Source organism: Apaloderma vittatum, unplaced genomic scaffold (genome assembly GCF_000703405.1).
Source record: "Apaloderma vittatum isolate BGI_N311 unplaced genomic scaffold, ASM70340v1 scaffold37386, whole genome shotgun sequence".
In the NCBI taxonomy this organism is placed as follows: Eukaryota; Metazoa; Chordata; class Aves; order Trogoniformes; family Trogonidae; genus Apaloderma; species Apaloderma vittatum.
Window position 1 is genome coordinate 16,378 of NW_009720866.1, and position 17,210 is coordinate 33,587.

Genomic DNA, 17,210 nt, shown 5'->3' on the forward strand with positions numbered 1-17,210 from the left:
CCCGTCACGGAGACGCTTTCCCAGAACTTCACTCTCTCAGGAAGGGAGCTTTCTGGCTTCGAGGCTCGTGTGCCTTACAGCTGCTCGAGTGTTGCACGGAAAAGGCTCCAGATCGGTTAGGACTTCTTGTGCTTGAAGCTGACACTTTGAACACTTAAGTGTTTTTTATATGAAGCACAGCAGACGGCCTTTGTAGCCTATTTATGTGTAATAAGCTGGGAGTTTTTTTGTGCCTTGGGTTTGGATTTTGGTTTTTTTTTTTTTGCTCTGAAAGAGAAAGAAAAAAAAAAAGAAAGAGAAATTAAAACCACAGCAGTATTTTCCCATGCAGCTATAGTGAGTATCCTGCGATCTCACATGATCAGCTGTCCTAGTGGGGTGGAGTGTGGGAAGGTGTCAAACTATGTCTCTCAATTTTTTTTTTTTTTCTAAAAGGGAAAGCCAGATGAGTGCCAAAAGCACTCTTCTCTTCTCTAGCCCTGCAGTAACAAACTACATGAGTGTATGTTATTAAGATGATAAGATTAAATTTCTAGCTGCTAACATGCTATCACAACAGCAAAGAAGGGAAAAAAAAGATCTTGAAAAAATTATGAAAATTAGTCTGACGGTCTCCTTTTAATAATAAGAGCACTCCCAACCCCAACAGACAGTGTAGGCTGGAATTCCACAGGGCTTTTTTGTGGTCCTAATGATTTTAATAATACTTTGTGCTATGTAGCACCTTTCATTAGAGGATCACAAAGTGCTTTACAGACACTAATTAATTAAGCCTCACAACACTCCTGTGAGATAGGTAAGTATTAGACATATATTAAGCTGAGACACTGAGAGTTAATGATTTTTTACTGCATTATTCTGGCAAAATGATTGATGTTTAAGTGCCGTATGTGCATTATATATCTGTGTGTGGGTGTGTAATATATACGAGTGTAGAAGTATTAATTTTACTATCCTTTAACAAAGAGGTCCTACTTGAGCCTGTTGAATATAAATGCGTGTTTTTATTTAACTTTTTGTTGCTGCAGCATATTCACTGATAATATCACAGTATTCATAGACCCTTGACTCAGTTTGCTCTTCTTCTGCTTGTGCATCTACTTGTACAAGGATTAGTCAGTGGCATCTCAGAAAATTCAGGCATCTTTCTAAATGTATTATTCTGTTAAAGAGAGCGTATGACTAAGATCTGACCTAAACCTGCAGCGCAAGCACAAAGCAGCAACCATACCGTTGCAATAGGCTTTGATGACAAGGCATCATATTCAATAAAAGTAATGAGCAACAACAATGACCCATTGCAGAGCTGATGATCAGCAGGTAATGAGCCATTATCTTCACCACACGTAAGAAACTATTGATTATTGGAATTTGCTTTTGTTTTTCTCCTTTCAAAGTAGTACAGGAGTCACTATGGTAATTCAATATCCTGAATTACAAATGGATTTTAGCAGGAGTTGCCACTTTTTGCTACTGGGGTAAACTGATGTGAGTGATTGTTGAACAGAAAAGTCTCTATCTTGTGGATAGATGAATCGTGTGGAGTAGCCTTAGCTGATTTTGAGGGAAACTATATATATCTATTAGCATTATGCCACTTTAAAATATATGAGAGTGATCATATCAGGTAAAAAAAAAGCAACAGAAAAGCCCAAACACCACATGGTTTAAAGGTAATTTCAGCAAAATTAAAATAAGAGACTGAATCCTGGATTACAAAGCCCAAAGACAGGTTCTGCAACCTGGACTTTATCCAGAGTTCTCTCAGCTCAAGAAGAGTTTTTATTCACATTAGGCTTAGTAATTCTTTTGTTTTAGGTAGATCACCATTTCCAGTGGTGAAAACATAGTTCAGTCCCAATGGCTGTTCATCGCTTGGCCTCTTTACTAACACCCAACAAACATGCTTATTGTTAGGATGGCATTTTTGAGATGTGGGAAGTTGCCCACTAACAACGAAAGTAACACCACTAAATTTGTTTCAAGTGGGACAGGAGGCAGCCGGCAGATGATAACTAACAGCTGCTGATGGCAGAGCCTGGATGTGAACCAGTTACTTGCATTCCATTATCTACCCCATTAGGCCAGTCCTGTTATGATGCACAAGACCTGTTAATATATGTGATTTTTTAAGACACTTTTAATTTCTGCAGCATTCATCTGGCTCATTTTCAGCACTTACTTTAAACTGATATTAAACTTGTGTTTTGGTGAACGTCACCTCTGGGATAATTTTTGTCTCTGTGCGTGTGAGTGTGTGTGTGTGTACGTGTTGTCTGCCCGAGGAGGCAGCTCTGGGATTTCTCATGCTTGGTGGAAGTAGAGAACAGCAGCCACTATTTCTATAGCGCCCACTAATAGCTGCATGTGAATGTACAATAGACATAATAACATTTTTAAGTAAAATAACATACTTTGAATGCATAATTTAGGAAGGAAAACCTTTTTTTTTTGTTTTGTTTTGCAGATATACAGATCAGCTCTCAAAATGTCTTCTGTGTCTTCCGTGCATCTTCTAAGACAATTGCATTAGCCCGCCTGCTAGTTGACTAATAGAATTAATAATTGTAAAAAGCACTCTAAAGCCACATGCCTTATGAAGTCAATGCTGGGTATGATTTTACAAGTATGTGATCCATTTTTTCAAAGTGAAATTGTTAACTGAAAACGTTCTTGGCACACAATAAAACATTGTGCAATCTGTTATTTGTCTTAGAGATAATAATTTCAGAGTGGCCATATTCTTTCTGTATCTAACTTATGACTTGCTAGGGGATGGTTTCTTCGATTTAGGAGTATTGCAAATGCAGTTTTATTTACATAATATGTCTCTGAAAAATGATAGTGGTGGAATTTCAGAGACAAAAAAACCCCCACGTGTGTCTTTTCTTACTGTCCCCTTGAGTGGATATGAAACAAATAAATGACAGATGATTTTTGAAAAGCTAAAAGAAAAAAGAGAGGGAAATACTTTTAAATTCAGCTTAAGAATGTTTTAATATTTAAATCAATGTTGTCTTCTTTCTCCAAGTGTAGAATACTGCATGAAAAATCTCCATTAGGCAGATATGGTTGGGTGGGATTTTTTTTTTTTCCCCCCCCCTGGATTAAGACACAGATTCACAGATATGTCAGTAAAATTTGAACCAAAGTATCGAGATTTGGAGTACTTTCTAGTTAGCCTGTATACAGTCCAGATTTTCCTTTTTTGTTTCTTTGTTTCCTGTTTTGTTTTGTTTCCTTTCCCCTTTCCTTTCCCCTTTCCTTTCCCCTTTCCTTTCCCCTTTCCTTTCCCCTTTCCTGGCTCTTTTCCTTTTTCTTTTGCTTTTTCCTTTCCATTTACTTTCCTTCTTTCCCTTCTCCTTTCCCTTCTCCCTATCCTTCTCCTTTCCTTTCCCCTTTCCTTTCCCCTTTCCTTTCCCCTTTCCTTTCCCCTTTCCTTTCCCTTCTGGATTATTTTTCTTTCCTTTTCTCTGACTTTATTCTGTCAGTTGCCATGAAGATAGCAAATCTCTAAACTTTCCTTATCTGCCAAAAATATCTGTAACAAAAACATTTTAAAACATTGCATTTAGTCTTGTTTAATTTTGACTGAGGTAACAGTCACGATGTTTACTTTCTCAATTTCTGATTTTTCTTCACTGCACAGTCAGGACTCATTTCTGTCTTCTGCCATGAATTGCATTTAAACAGAAGTTATTTTAAATATGGTTTGAGATGTGTAACCAGGAAAAAAGTACAGACTTAGCTGAACACCTACCACAGATGCTCACAAATATTTTTAGTGTGTGTTAACCAAGAGCATTCACAGAAGTCCTGCAAAGAAGCAGTAATGCTGAAAGGCTGTGGACTAACTTTATACCCTGAATAATATATATGTGTGCATGTTGTTTTAATAGGCTGAATCTGTATTGTACTAGTTCTCTTACCACATCAGGAAAGCTTTCGTCTCTCTTGGTTCTTAGTGACTTCATGGTTCAGAAGTTATTGGGGAGAAAAAAAAAACAGAATTCAGTGCATGCATATTCTAGTAGGTGTGGTTGAAATTAAAGAAATGAAAGAGAAGACACTTGGTTCCCAAGCATGTGTGTCTTCTACAGTAAGGAATCACAGTAGGCATTTAAGAAACCTATTAAGACCACACGGAGTGTCAAAATTTCTGTAACACGAGCTGGCATTCTGTGTGAAAGCCATCTCGCTGTAGCCCATGCTGCCTGTGGATCGGCTCAACCACAAAGACAACAGAGCCAGCCCAAGACACAAGTTGAACACTTCCCCTAAGAAGTCGTCTGTTTTTATCAGCATAGCATACAGTGCCCTTTCATGTGGAGCAGATGTAAATAAGAGGATGTACAGACGCCTGTTCTTTTATTTTTAACCTCTGTCCCCAGCTGTACTTCTCAAAGTACTGTTTGAGAAGGCCATCCATGGCTTTTAAAGGTCTGGGTACAACACCATTTGGAGCACATCAGTGCTGCTGCTAGGGTCACCATATGGTCCTTCCCTTTGCGGAGCAGGATACGTCTCCTGTGCCTCTGAAGGGACCCGGCTGTGGCTGGCATGGGCATGGGGACTCAAGCTTGAGCCTGCAGCTCCCATCTCGTGTGTGGCACTGCAGGCTGCTGCCACTGGACCACACGCAGTTTGGCAAAGAGACACATCCATCGTTGTGTGCAGCACTGGCAAAGTTAGGAGCACAGAAGAAGTTGTAGCGCATCTGTCTTCTGCCCGTAGCTAGCATGTGAACACAAATGGATCAGACCAGCCGGTGATATCAAATCCAGAACCACATAGTGGAGAGTGCAGGGAAGTTTCTCATGTATATTTTCTCTTAACTAGGCTGGGGTAGGTGAAGATAGGTAGCAGATGAGGAATTTGGCTTAGTATCTGTGCAGTCTGATCCCTTGTTCTTCCATAACCTCCCCTGTTGAGCTAGCTGCTAACTCACCGGTGGCAGGCTCCTTCCTTCTCTCTGACCCTTATTGCTGTCCTGTCTCAGCTTTCTTAAACGGATCCTGAAAGTGTACGTGCAGATTTAGCAACAGTGGCTGCATCTGCAGGGAGGGCCGAGCAGAGGAAAGTTCGCCCGTTTAGATCCATGTGGATTCCAGGTGTTTTCGGGGTAGATCCCAACTCAGCCACACAGCAATGTCAAATGTCTGGATCTAGGCCTGTGAAATTTTATTGACAACGAGTTTCCTAATAAAGTTAGTTTCTCTTTGTTTGGCAAATAGAACTAATTACATGAATAATGGACTGTGGGGCCAGACTGTAGACTATCCTTGTAATCCTGTTTGAAGTTTATGGGCAGTACGAGAGGGAGCTTTTGCGACAGAGAAACTGATACCTGCTTAAGAATAACACTTTTTCTGAAACCTTGAGTTACTTACTTTCCTAAATCTGTTTCCTTCCTGATAACTTGTTTCAGTTCTTCTGGTTATGTCTTTTTGGTGTATTTTTGCAAAGCTACATTATATGTAGTTGAACAGTGTATAGACTACAAAAAATATTTTTCCCCTTAGCTTTTTAAGATTATTTTAAAAGAGGTGTTCATTTAAAATTATTTCTGCCAGACCATTATCTTCTGAAAAGATAATGAAATCTGTAATTGACTTGCGCTGATGACAGTGTTTTTGTAAGGTTTAAAGTTCTCTTTTGTATTAAGTTCAGTCTCTGTGTGGTAATCTTTTTTAATGTAAAATTATGGTTTTCTACCTATTTTAAAAACCTGTTTGACAAAAAAATTTTGAGAAGTTGATATATTCACATAGTTCAGAATGCTTTAAAAAGTGCCACGTTTATAATCTGTTACGTATCTTGAATAATTCTATAGGGTTTTTTTGCTTTCTTTTTTTTTTTCTTTTTCTTTTTTCTTCTTTTTCTGTGGTAGATATGGTCCGGAAAAAGAACCCCCCTCTAAGAAACGTTGCTAGTGAAGGTGAGGTACAGACCCTTGAGTCTACAGGTACTGAAAGTGAAGAGTCTGGAAGGAAAAAAGAATTTTCCGCAGAGCAGATGCAAGAAAACACTGACCAGGGTGATGGGGCAGAGTTAAATAACAAGGAGGAACTTTGCACGCATGTCCAAGAGCCATCTTCCAGCATTAAAAAGGACTTGAAAAGCTCAGTGCTGAGTGAAAAGGCTGGCTTCAATTATGAAAGCCACAATAAGGGAGGAAATGTTCCATCCTTCCCTCATGATGAGGTGACAGACAGAAATATGCTGGCTTTCTCATCTCCAGCTGTTGGGGGAATCTGTGAGCCCTTGAAGTCTCCTCAAAAATCAGATGCAGATGACACCCAAGATGTGGTCTGTACCCCGTCAGGAGATGCAGCAGAGACAAATGAGGAGCATCAGATGTCGCCAAAAGCTTCAGATGAAACAGTGCAAGTGCAAAGTGGTCAAACTGATGGCCAAGGCTCAAGCCCGGTCCCCATGGCCTCAAAAAACCCACAAGTGCCTTCAGATGGGGGTTTAAGGCTGAACAAATCTAAACCAGATTTGTTGGTAAATGATAACCCAGATACGGCGCCTCTGTCTCCAGAGCTTCAGGACTTCAAATGCAACATCTGTGGATACGGTTACTATGGGAACGACCCCACAGATCTCATCAAACACTTCCGCAAGTACCACCTAGGACTGCACAACCGCACCAGGCAGGATGCTGAGCTCGACACTAAAATTTTGGCTCTCCACAACATGGTGCAATTCAGCCACTCCAAAGACTTCCAGAAAGTCAACCGCACTGTGCTTTCGGGGGTGCTGCAGGACATCAATTCCCAGAGGCCTGTCTTATTAAATGGGACTTACGATGTGCAGGTTTGTATTTTCCCAGCCTCCCTGCTTCTGCTAAATGCCTTCTCAACTGCAAAGTCACTTATTTGCAAAGCCTCACTTACCTACATGAATAACATATTTCATATAACCTGCTTAAGCCTTAAGAACTGTTCTGATATCTTTTAGCTGGGCCTTCTGCAGGTCTGCTGAGCATCTTGTACAGTAGAGGAGTACTTGGCTTTTTGACCAGTGATATTTCTGTGTACGATTTTGTCATTGTCGTAATCAATACCAAAAGATCTTATTCAGCAAACAGGCAAATTGCTGAATTAGTAATCATATCTGAAGGATTTCCTATCATGGAAAGAAAAGAGCAAATAATAATGAAAAATAACAAGCAAGTAGACAAAAGACAGCAGCTGGAAATTAAAAATGTAATCCTAAATTATCAGCTGCCAGGAGTCAAGATTTGGCTTATTGATTCTTTATTAAGATAAAATAAATGGCAAGTCTTGGCAACTCTATAGCTGTCTAGTGCCAGAAAAAGCAGGATACACAATGGGTATTTAAAACATTTCAGAAAGTAACAGTAATCCACTCTGTCCTTCATGTTAGTGAGCCTGCAAGGAAAGGGCTGTTGCCTCAGTCGTCTTCTCATCTAGCTGGAGCAGGGAAAAAGACTATACATACTGTTGTAAGAAACCCCCAGAACCAGAACTTATTTTTACCATGGAAGAGTGGACTTAAAGACTTTTCATGGAGTCTCTGTTAGTTTCCTATTAGCTAATACTTAAGTAGTTTAAAAAAAGTGATGCTGCTTTAAAAAAAATCCTCTCATGAGTGAACTGCGAGATGCGGTAGGATTCCTCAGTATTTTATGATACAAAAATTCAGATCTTAAGAAGAAAAGCCCATAGGTAGCAAAGTTTGCATACAAAATGAGTTCAAATATCCATTGACATTCATGGATACTTGATGTCCAGCCTGGTAGTAATCACCAGAAAAAAAACCCAGGATATGTTAAAATAAAAAGGCAGAAGGTAGAAAATATTTAATATTGCTTGTAGAGTCTGTAACTATAGGAAAGAAAATTTGCAAAGCAAGTTAAGATGGCTAAGATTTAAGTTTAAGTAAGAAGCCAAGACCAGAACACAAGTCAGGAAGCTGAAGCTTTTTAAGTGATTTAAACTTTTCCTCTTTTTTCAGAAACTCTACAGCTTCTTTGTGGAGCAGCAAATCAAACTAAGGTTGTTACTATGCATAAAAGCTGCAATCTTTGAACTTCTGTCTTACTAAAAGATCACTGTCTCATGTCAGACACTCTCTCCTGTCAAACTGTGATTAGAAAGCAAATACGTGATTTAGTTAAAAGAGGTTAGAAGTGAATAATGTCAGAATGTGAAATGATGGCTTATAATTAGCACATAGTATGATGTTAATACCTGGATTTCCTGCTATAGTTTCAGTTTGCTGACTCCGGGGACAGCATCTTAGAGCAACTGATCCATGCTGTCAGGAAGACATTCAAACTGGAACAGGTCAGGCATACAGTATAGAGGAATTTGAGTTTCTAAACACACTTTCATTTCCTCCAAACAATTGTTTCGTTGGGTCCTTGGTTATTTATAGGAAAGTTTATGCTTGATTAGAATGAGCTGGACACTTTTCCTATGTAGTGCTTTCAGAAATAAAACAGATGTGTGAGCTATCTCAGTTTGGACTGATAGAAGTAGAAATAAAACAGCTGAACCTAGACTATACTTGTCTACTAAACCCTGGCAGTAAGATACTGCAGGGGAGACAAAAAGCGGTAGGAAACAGCCCATAGATAATCTCCTTTTAAGATCAGTCTTTTCTCAGACGAAAAACATTTTCCAAAATAGAACAGACAGCCTATACAATGTTGGCAATTTATTTTAAAGAAAAAAAATTGGATCTGGAAACTTCATTTTTAAGAGTGCTAATTTTCCCTGCCCCATTTGGGAAGAGAAGATTAAATAAGCTTTTGTGGCAAATGCCATACTTCATCACTTGCATATGCACCAGATGTTGATCCAGAACATGTCAGAAGATAAGTAACTGATTAATATTTTTATGCTTTCTCCTCCCCCACTCCTGATACAGAGCAGCTTTGTGAGATTCATAAACACAGTAAAAGAACATTTGAAAATCTTCTTTGCACCCACACATGTTTATATTGCTACTATGTCCATTTTGGAGGGGATGTTTCTCAGGCATCTGAATGGCTGGTGACTCCTGCCGCAACGAGGGATCGTATCGATTGGTGCTCTGGTTAAAACTGGTTCAGTCAGACTTCTGTGTAACACGGAGAGGGAACTGAACCTGAATAATTGGTTCATCTAAACAATATTATTTTATATAGGTACTAGGCTAAAGGAAAATAATCCCTTTGTAATTAACTTGAAATAGTAGTGAACTGGGCTTAAGGTCTGATTTATTGATTCCCTTGCACTTAACAAACTGTTCTGTTGTAGCTGGGGTGGAAGTTACCGATGGATTTATGGTCTCAGGCCAGGGAGCTGGGCGCAGAAGCCAGAGGATGAAGATGACTGTCTTTGATCTGGCTCACAGTGGTCAGCTGGAGTCGACGGTACATGAAGATTTGTAGAAGTGAGGGATGCTGGTGAACCCTGTAGCTTGCATTCATAGCAAAAGCAAACAAAAAGCAATGGAAAAATTTCTGAGTGCAGAAAAAAGAGTATCCGCTGTCCTACCTGCAGACAGATAGGGCTTGGAAGAAAGAAATCTGGTGTATTTTTGGACCACAGTCTGTCCTAGAAAACTTTACCACCCCACCACCCCAAACCCAAAAAACACTCTGCAACCTTAAGCCCCACTTTTAGTTTGTGGGTGTTTTGGGGATTTTTTTGTGTGGGTTTTTTTTTTTTAATTGCAGTTAGCCAAACAGTGTAGATACACGTTTGGCTTCACATCCAGGTATGCAAATGTTAGGACTGTGTTTTGTAGTACCTAAAGAGGATTTGGCTGGGAACTGTGTAAATAATCCAGGCTTTCTGGCCTTACTGCTGTGTAGATCTTTACTTGATTTGAATATGTAATCCAGCAAGATTCCATCGTCTTCTTTGAAAATATTATTTTGTTTTGAAAATCTCATGTTCTCTTTGTTTCCATTTTCTTCCTCAGAGGTTTTTGGTTCATTGGTTTACAATAAATTGTGTAGGACTTGGTAAAATCTCTGAGCTGTTTCTGGCGGATTAACTTGCTTGCCAGTATAGATTTTTGAAACCATTTGCTAGCACATCTCTGAATTCCCAGAGAATGTGTTAATCAGCTTTATTGCTTTTATCAGAATATTTGAAGTCAGTTCAATGGATCAGCTTTAACTGGTTCCCCTCATTGCTTTTTATTTACATGTAGTTAATTGATCAGTCTCTACAGGGAACTTTGTCTTCCTGGATATTTTAGTCTGTGTATGGCTTTTTGGACATGCTAATGCCGTAGACTTTAGACTGCATCTAAAGCCTTCACTTAAAGTGGAATTCAGGTAACTACTGTAGTTAACAACTATAATGCCGAAAACCATTGCTTTGCTGCTGTATGATTAAGTGTCCTATGTTTGATCTAATGACACCTTAACGTATATAGAAAGGTCTGGAGACAGGCAAATTGCTGGCAAGTAGGGAGGAGTATTTTTTCCATCCCTAGTCTGTTTTTTTTTTAATTTTAATTTTTTTTCAATGAATACTGTGTAGGGCAACTTCAACAGAAAGGTTGGAGAGTGCTGTCTTGCACTTTACCAGCTTATAGGTAAGGGTTAGGACATTGCCCAGTGAGGAAGAAGCGGGCTCGGATCCCCTCTGACAGAGCAAGGAAAGGAGCCTACTTTTCCTGTTTCCTGGACAAGTGTTCAAGCCATTAGGCTATTGTATAAAAGGGAGCATGACCCGATTTCCTGATAAGTTTTAAAAGAAAACAGTGTCCCTCAAAGAAAGGAGAGGAATGTCTGCGTTCAGGTGAGGGTTTCAGATGGCATGTCCCAAGGGAGAAGGGTATTCCTGCAGCCATGAATAAAGACGTACTGCAGGGCTCAGCAGTTCTGACGCTTGATTCCAGGCAGGCTCACATTGTGTGTGCTACCTTTGAGGAGCTTCCTGCTCAGCATGGCCCTGGGTCTGGAGCTTATTGTCACAGGCTTACCTCCTCTTATGTTCAGCCGTTAAAGAGATTCAGACTCCTGTCTGAAAGTAAAAAGAAGTGATTGGTTTGGTTTGTTTATCCACCCTCTCATTTTGCTTGTTCCTTGGTTTTAGATAAGAGAAATTTCTGAAAAGCTATGGACTGTTAAAAACCACCTAAAAGTCTCTTGTTTGTATTTCAGTAAGCCTTGGGGGAAAAAAACCCCAAACCTAAACCCAAATATTACATTATGTAATTATCCCACGGACTAATGAGAGGTTGGTGGTAGTTTTTGTCTTTTAGGGTTCTAGACGTTAAATATTATAAGAGTTGTCCTATACCACTCAGCCTAACCCTTTGTCATATATAAATATGGGTAACAATTTTTCCAGGATTTTCACAGCAACCGAGGGCTGGATGTCCAGCTACTGGGCTGCTCAGTGCCCTGTAAAGTGGTGAGAATCTAGACTGGAGGCATAAACACGTACTTTTGTATTAGGAACAAATCAAACCTTCTTAAACTACAACTTAATCATCAAGTAGACTTCCTACAAGTTGACATAGATACATAATTAATTGGCATAACCAACTGAAAAAATCTATGTGAATGAATTTCATTTTCCTTACATGCTTAGACAGATGAACCCAAATTTTATATTGCTGGCCTTTGACTTCAGCTCAGTTGTTCATAAAACAGGAATTGGATCTAAATAAACTGACTGGCTGTTGCTGAATGTGATGTATCCTGATCTGTTGGACTAGATTGTGCCGTGCTGTATGTTGAAGGGTGTGCTAGAACAGAACTTGCCCATTTCACCTGTGGACTGTGTTGCAGATGCTCCCTGAGTACTTCCGTGCTTAAACTGAAGGCTGTCAAGCTATCTTGAACGTTGCTCTTGTGTGTGTGCGTAACTGCTTGAGTTGTATTTCTGGGTCATGATCAGGCCTGGAGACTGCTTTGCACAGTGAGAAAGTCACACCTCATGAACACAGGAGTCAGACATCTCTTTTAAACCACAGGCATTGAAAAGGAACGCTGGCCGGTGGAGAAATGAGTGGTGATAAAACACATGTATATATACATTCATGTGAAGGTACTTATGTATGTATACATACATGTGCTTCTTTTCCTCATATAGATATATATCTATCTCTGCAGACATACATAACTATGTGAAAAAGCACCTGTGGTCATAAAAGCATCTAAATTCTATATTGGCTATAGCTTGTTAGTAATGATATATATTGTTATGTAGTAGAAGTTCTTTATGTCGTTTCTTTGGAGACATTAGCAAGTTTACTATATGGAATGATATGCAATGATTTACCGCATGTCAGCTGCTAAATAGCAAGTGCTTGGGAACATACACTGTGACAGAAATGAGCTATTTTAGCTTTCTTTTAGTGAGAAGTAGTCTAACCTCATACTGAAGCGTTCATATGGGCAGTTTCTTTGAAACAACTGACGTGATGTATATTCACAGCCTTCAAGGCAAAGTTGTTTATGTGTTAATATTCCTCATCTTTATGCCAGCGATATCTGGTACTGTTTGAAGGGAGGTTAATGAAGAAAATTGGTGAGACTAGTAATAGTCATGGATATATTTAAAGATATAAACTGCCAAGGTAGCCCACAGAAATTATGAGAGCTCAAAAACTGAAGTTGCTGTTGAAAAAGGAAAGCAACTAGGTTTTCTTTGGGTGTGAGTCAGTGCAAGTTTGCCTCAAAGTCTGTGAGGCTGTATGAGTTTACAGTAGCCAAGGAACTGTCTGGTAATTTTATCAACAGAGAGAGAGAATAGAAGGAATCGTGCTTCTTTTAGGTGCTAGATACTAGTCTAGTAGCATTAGCTAGCAAATGAAAGTCGATTCTGTGTTCCTTGCTTTTGTTGGGTTTGTACATCTGGTCTCCTGACCTTAATTAAAGTCCAGTTATTATTCTGTCACAGTGTTTGTTTTAAAAATACCTTTTAAATTCTAATGTCAAAACCATACTGGCTTCAGTGGCAGCAGAATAAATCTTGAGAAGAATACACTCATCTTGAATGAATGTGACCCAATAGTTTGCTTTACGGTTTTGGTAGGTACAAATAACCCAGAAGGCTAGGAGTTTGCCCGGAGTCTTATGCGAGGTAGTCTGTCTACCTGTAAATTAATCACAGTACGGTAGATAGTTTTAAGAACATACTCTGAAGAATCTCCTTCTTTTCCACGCAGAGAGTGAGTGAGCGAAAGGGAGTGAGTTCTCCATGGTGGAGGTTAGAGAACTGGGTGGTGTTACACAAACATGCATGAAAGCCAGGAATCTGTTCTGGCCTGCACGACATGAAAAACTTAATAAATGTAGGATGGTTAAAATGTTCTGGATGCTATGTTGCACAAAGCAAATGAATAAACAAGAGCATTAGAAAATATTTTAGGATTAGAAGATTAAGAGTAATTGGCAAAGGCAGACTGGATGGCTCAGGAGATTGGTAAGGGATCTGGAACCTTTCACCTCCTGATTAGCCAAAGATGTAATGGGTAATGAATTTGGGTAATGAAAAAAAAAGATTTATTAATGTTTGATGTTCCAATGCAGGTGGTTGATCTAGTTTCTAATCGGTAGTTGCAAAAGAAACAAGAGGTCAAAGACAGCTTTACCCTCTGCATGTAAGCCTTGTGTTTAGTTGGTTATAGGCCACTAGTTTCTGCTGGTAGAATTTTCTTCAAGAAATGTATCATTACAGGAGCTGGCAGACATTGTCTTCCTTTGTAATTTTTTTTTCTGTTTTCTGTAAGGATTTGTAAACTATGGCATAATAAAATTTCGAATTGAAAAGGAGATGGTAGAATAGAGTAGGGGAGCATTTGGATCAAGGACAGATTAGATATCAAAGATACTTTAAAAAAACCCCTTGAAAGTACTTCTTGTACAAGTCCATCTAATCTATGAAATCATTGTTTTCAGTCTAATTAAGGTAATATAGAGATATCTGTTGGAAACATATAGTGCAATTACATGGCTTTGTTGAAGTACTTGCCAACATGCTTTAGAAAGTACGTCTTGAAACTTTGTCATTTATCGTGTTATCTTTTCTCCTCTTTCTGGCTGTTTTTGGAAGTGTGCATGGTGTACAAGTAGATCACTTAGCTGTATTAACAAATGAACTTCAATCCTTGTGGTAAATTCCCAATCTTCTGTTTTTTTATATTTTTCTCCATTAATGAATGATTTGAATGATAAGAGTTATGAGTTTCAGGGAGTCTTACTCACTTTAATCCTGGACTGAGACATGGCTTTGAAGAGCAATTTTTGAAGAGTATCTGTGCAACCATTTCAAGCACAATAATGGAGAAGCCATTCTAATAGCTGTCATCCTCTATACAGCATAATAATGCCAACTATCTTGCCATAATTGACGTGCTGCTCAAGTAGGTGATAATCCCAAGGTCTCAGAAGCAAGCAACAGTGAAGGAAAGAACTAAGCCATGGGTTTCCACAGTCCAAACAGATGTATGTTAGGTTCTCTTTAAAAAGAGAATTACGAAGATTAATTTTATTCTATGCTTACTGAGGAAACTTGATCTATAGGTGCTCTTACATTTCCAGTGCGGGCTGTGCCTGTGCAACTGCCACTAGTTGTGTCAGCTGGCATTTTGAACTCCACTACTGTAATAAAATTGCAGAATCTTAGCATTGCCTTTGTTTAGTTTCTTCTTTTTGATGGGGAGGAGTGTCTACCTGAGAAAATACAACCCTGGGGGAAAGCAGGGGACTAGATTTTGCTGGGATCAGAATGAAATAGGGGGATAAATGCAAGAGGTTATCACTTCTGATAGCCACAGAAGTTATTGATTTCTAGGATATATGTAGTATCTAGGAGATAAATATATATATAATATACCCTTTTGTCCTCTTTCCCCTTTACTTTTCCTCTTTCTGGGGCAGGTCAGAAAGAACAGGAAGTTAAGGACACTTACATGCCTGGTGAAGGTGTTTAGTGCCTGTACATAGAGATACGATATGTAATTGAAAAATCTGAAAGTCAAGCCAAGACTTGAGCAGAGTGCACGAATCCAAACAGTTCTGCAAATGTGTAGGCTTCTTCCAAATTTGGCCAGCTGAAAGCTGAAACAGCTTCAGTTTATACTGTCATTTCAAGTGCTTCTCGAATCTCTTTGCATGGAAGCTAGTTTCTTCAGTTCTCTTTACCTGATGATCCCCAAGGAGGTTTTCAGTAGCTTTTGTTAAGTGTGAAAAATAACTTTTGAGTGTAATAACATTAAGATGACCCTGCATTGCATTTCACGTGCAATGCCTAATAGAATTAATTATTTTGAATTGTGGCAGGTTAGTCAGGGAAATGCCAACTCAGTAATTGGTAATCAATTATATTCTTGTGCTGTAAAGATTTTATGTGTGTGTGTCTCATTGCAAGAGGTTAACACAAACAGTGTGAGAATACTTACTTCTATTTTATCCTCTTGTGATGCAAAGAAGGATGTATTAGCAGGGGACACAAATTTGCTGTGTAGGCCACTAAGCAGGATTAGTGCAAGTTACAGAACTGGTGTGATTTACAGTCCATTGTATAAAATGCTAGTACTAATAAATTTCTCCCTGTGTTCAGAAATAAAAGTAATTAGCAATGAACAGCAGCTGGGATTCTTGTCACTCACAATTTCAAACTGGTGTCTACGGAGTGTCTGCAAAATAGGTTTGTTATCTGTAGGCTCTGAATGGAAAGCTGACAGTAATGGGTGTATTTACATGTTAGAGCCACTTAAGGTAAAGCATTTTAGCTAGTTTTCTGTGCATGCATAGAACAAACATAAGTATCTAATTAAATGAGCAAAACCAGATCACCTTGCAACTTATGTAATCATGCAGAGAGCTGCTGTTATTTTCTGTTTACCATAATTCCATCAGTGCTTTCCTTAAGTTGTCTTTCAACACCATTGAGACTTTGAACATTGAAATAATGCAGCAGACGGAGATCTGAAGTGCCAGATACTGTGGAGTAGGCGCAGATCCCACTGTTGTCAGTGGATCAGGCTCGGCATGGCTTTGTTTCCTGTTCCTGCTCGCCATAAAGTTAATAAAACGAGATATCTTCTGCAATGCAGAAGAGCTGTTAAAACCTCTGTCTTCCAGAGAACCTCTTCAAAACCAAATTAATAACTTGATGCCGGAACTTGAAGCCTCAGTATAAGTGGAAATGTTATTAACAGCAAAGACCTAGCTATCTGGCTGCCCAGCTCACCATTGCCTAATGAGATATGTTTCCTAAACAGACAGAAAGCAATTTTCAGTTTACTTAAGAAAAAGTTTTATCTAGCACATGGGAGTTGTGATTTCTTTATAAAAAAAGAAAAGAAAAGAATTGGAGGCCGAGTAGCCGCAGCTCATTGTATCATGGTTGAGCAACTCATTGACTTACTGTACATGTTCAATTCTGATGGGATACAAAGGATAGCATCTCATTCTCTGAGCTAAATGGCCAAAAGACATTTATATTATATGCATTTAAAAATGTTTACATTTCATGCTCTCTGTATGTCTGAGTCTTTCCGTATGGTGTGATACTGAATGAGCAGTGTTCACATGTTTCTTTGTGGCACAGCTGTTGAGGAGGAGGAGAAAATTAATTACACCATTTGCCTAATACGTTAGAACTGCATCCTGCAGAAATGTAGTAATACACTTACTAGTTGGGAGAATGGAAATCAAATCCTGCATGGAAATTTTATATTCCCTGTAAGGCATCTCTTGGATGTAAAAAAAAAAAAAAGGCATCTCTTGGGTGACACAAGGAAGCTTCCACCCATGTCGTCGATGTGGTGGTGTAAACCGGATGATGGGAAAGGAGTAGATGTCTGTGGATTTCGGGTGTAAAGAAGAATTATCTTCTGGATGCTATACACTGTTTGCTGTTCAGGAAAAGAAGTAGAGCAATGACGACGTTGTCAAGAGATTCTTTCTTTGGCCTTGAAACCAGTTGTACAGGAGCAACAAATCTCCCCCTGATGTCACGGGCAGGTGTGGTGCACTCCTGGGAAGGGCAGGCCTGCCTGCTGTGAGAACATAGGGTTTAGTAACATAAGCCCTGGAAGCCTTGTTTCCTTCCTGCAGACCATTTTGCTCAGAGATCATGAGAAGAGTTAAGTAGACGTACCTTTTTTTTTTTTTTCTCATTAGTGATGTCATGGACTTGGGTGTGGTAGGTTTCTTTGCCACATGCCATTTTTCTACTGTAGTTTTTCCATGCTTGTTTGACTAAATTGAGCTCTGT

The 17,210-nt window shown here is 39.1% G+C and overlaps 1 protein-coding gene across 1 annotated transcript in view; it reads left to right on the forward strand.

Moving 5' to 3' along the window:
* Positions 1–2,467: 2,467 nt before the first annotated feature.
* TRPS1 (trichorhinophalangeal syndrome I) overlaps positions 2,468–17,210 on the forward strand; it is a 30,048-nt gene continuing 15,305 nt past the window's right edge. The window contains exons 1-2 of the mRNA XM_009871140.1: positions 2,468–2,626; positions 5,891–6,819. Of these exons, the coding sequence (XP_009869442.1) occupies positions 2,590–2,626; positions 5,891–6,819 (966 nt within the window). The 5' untranslated portion in view covers positions 2,468–2,589. The remainder of the gene's footprint in view (positions 2,627–5,890; positions 6,820–17,210) is intronic.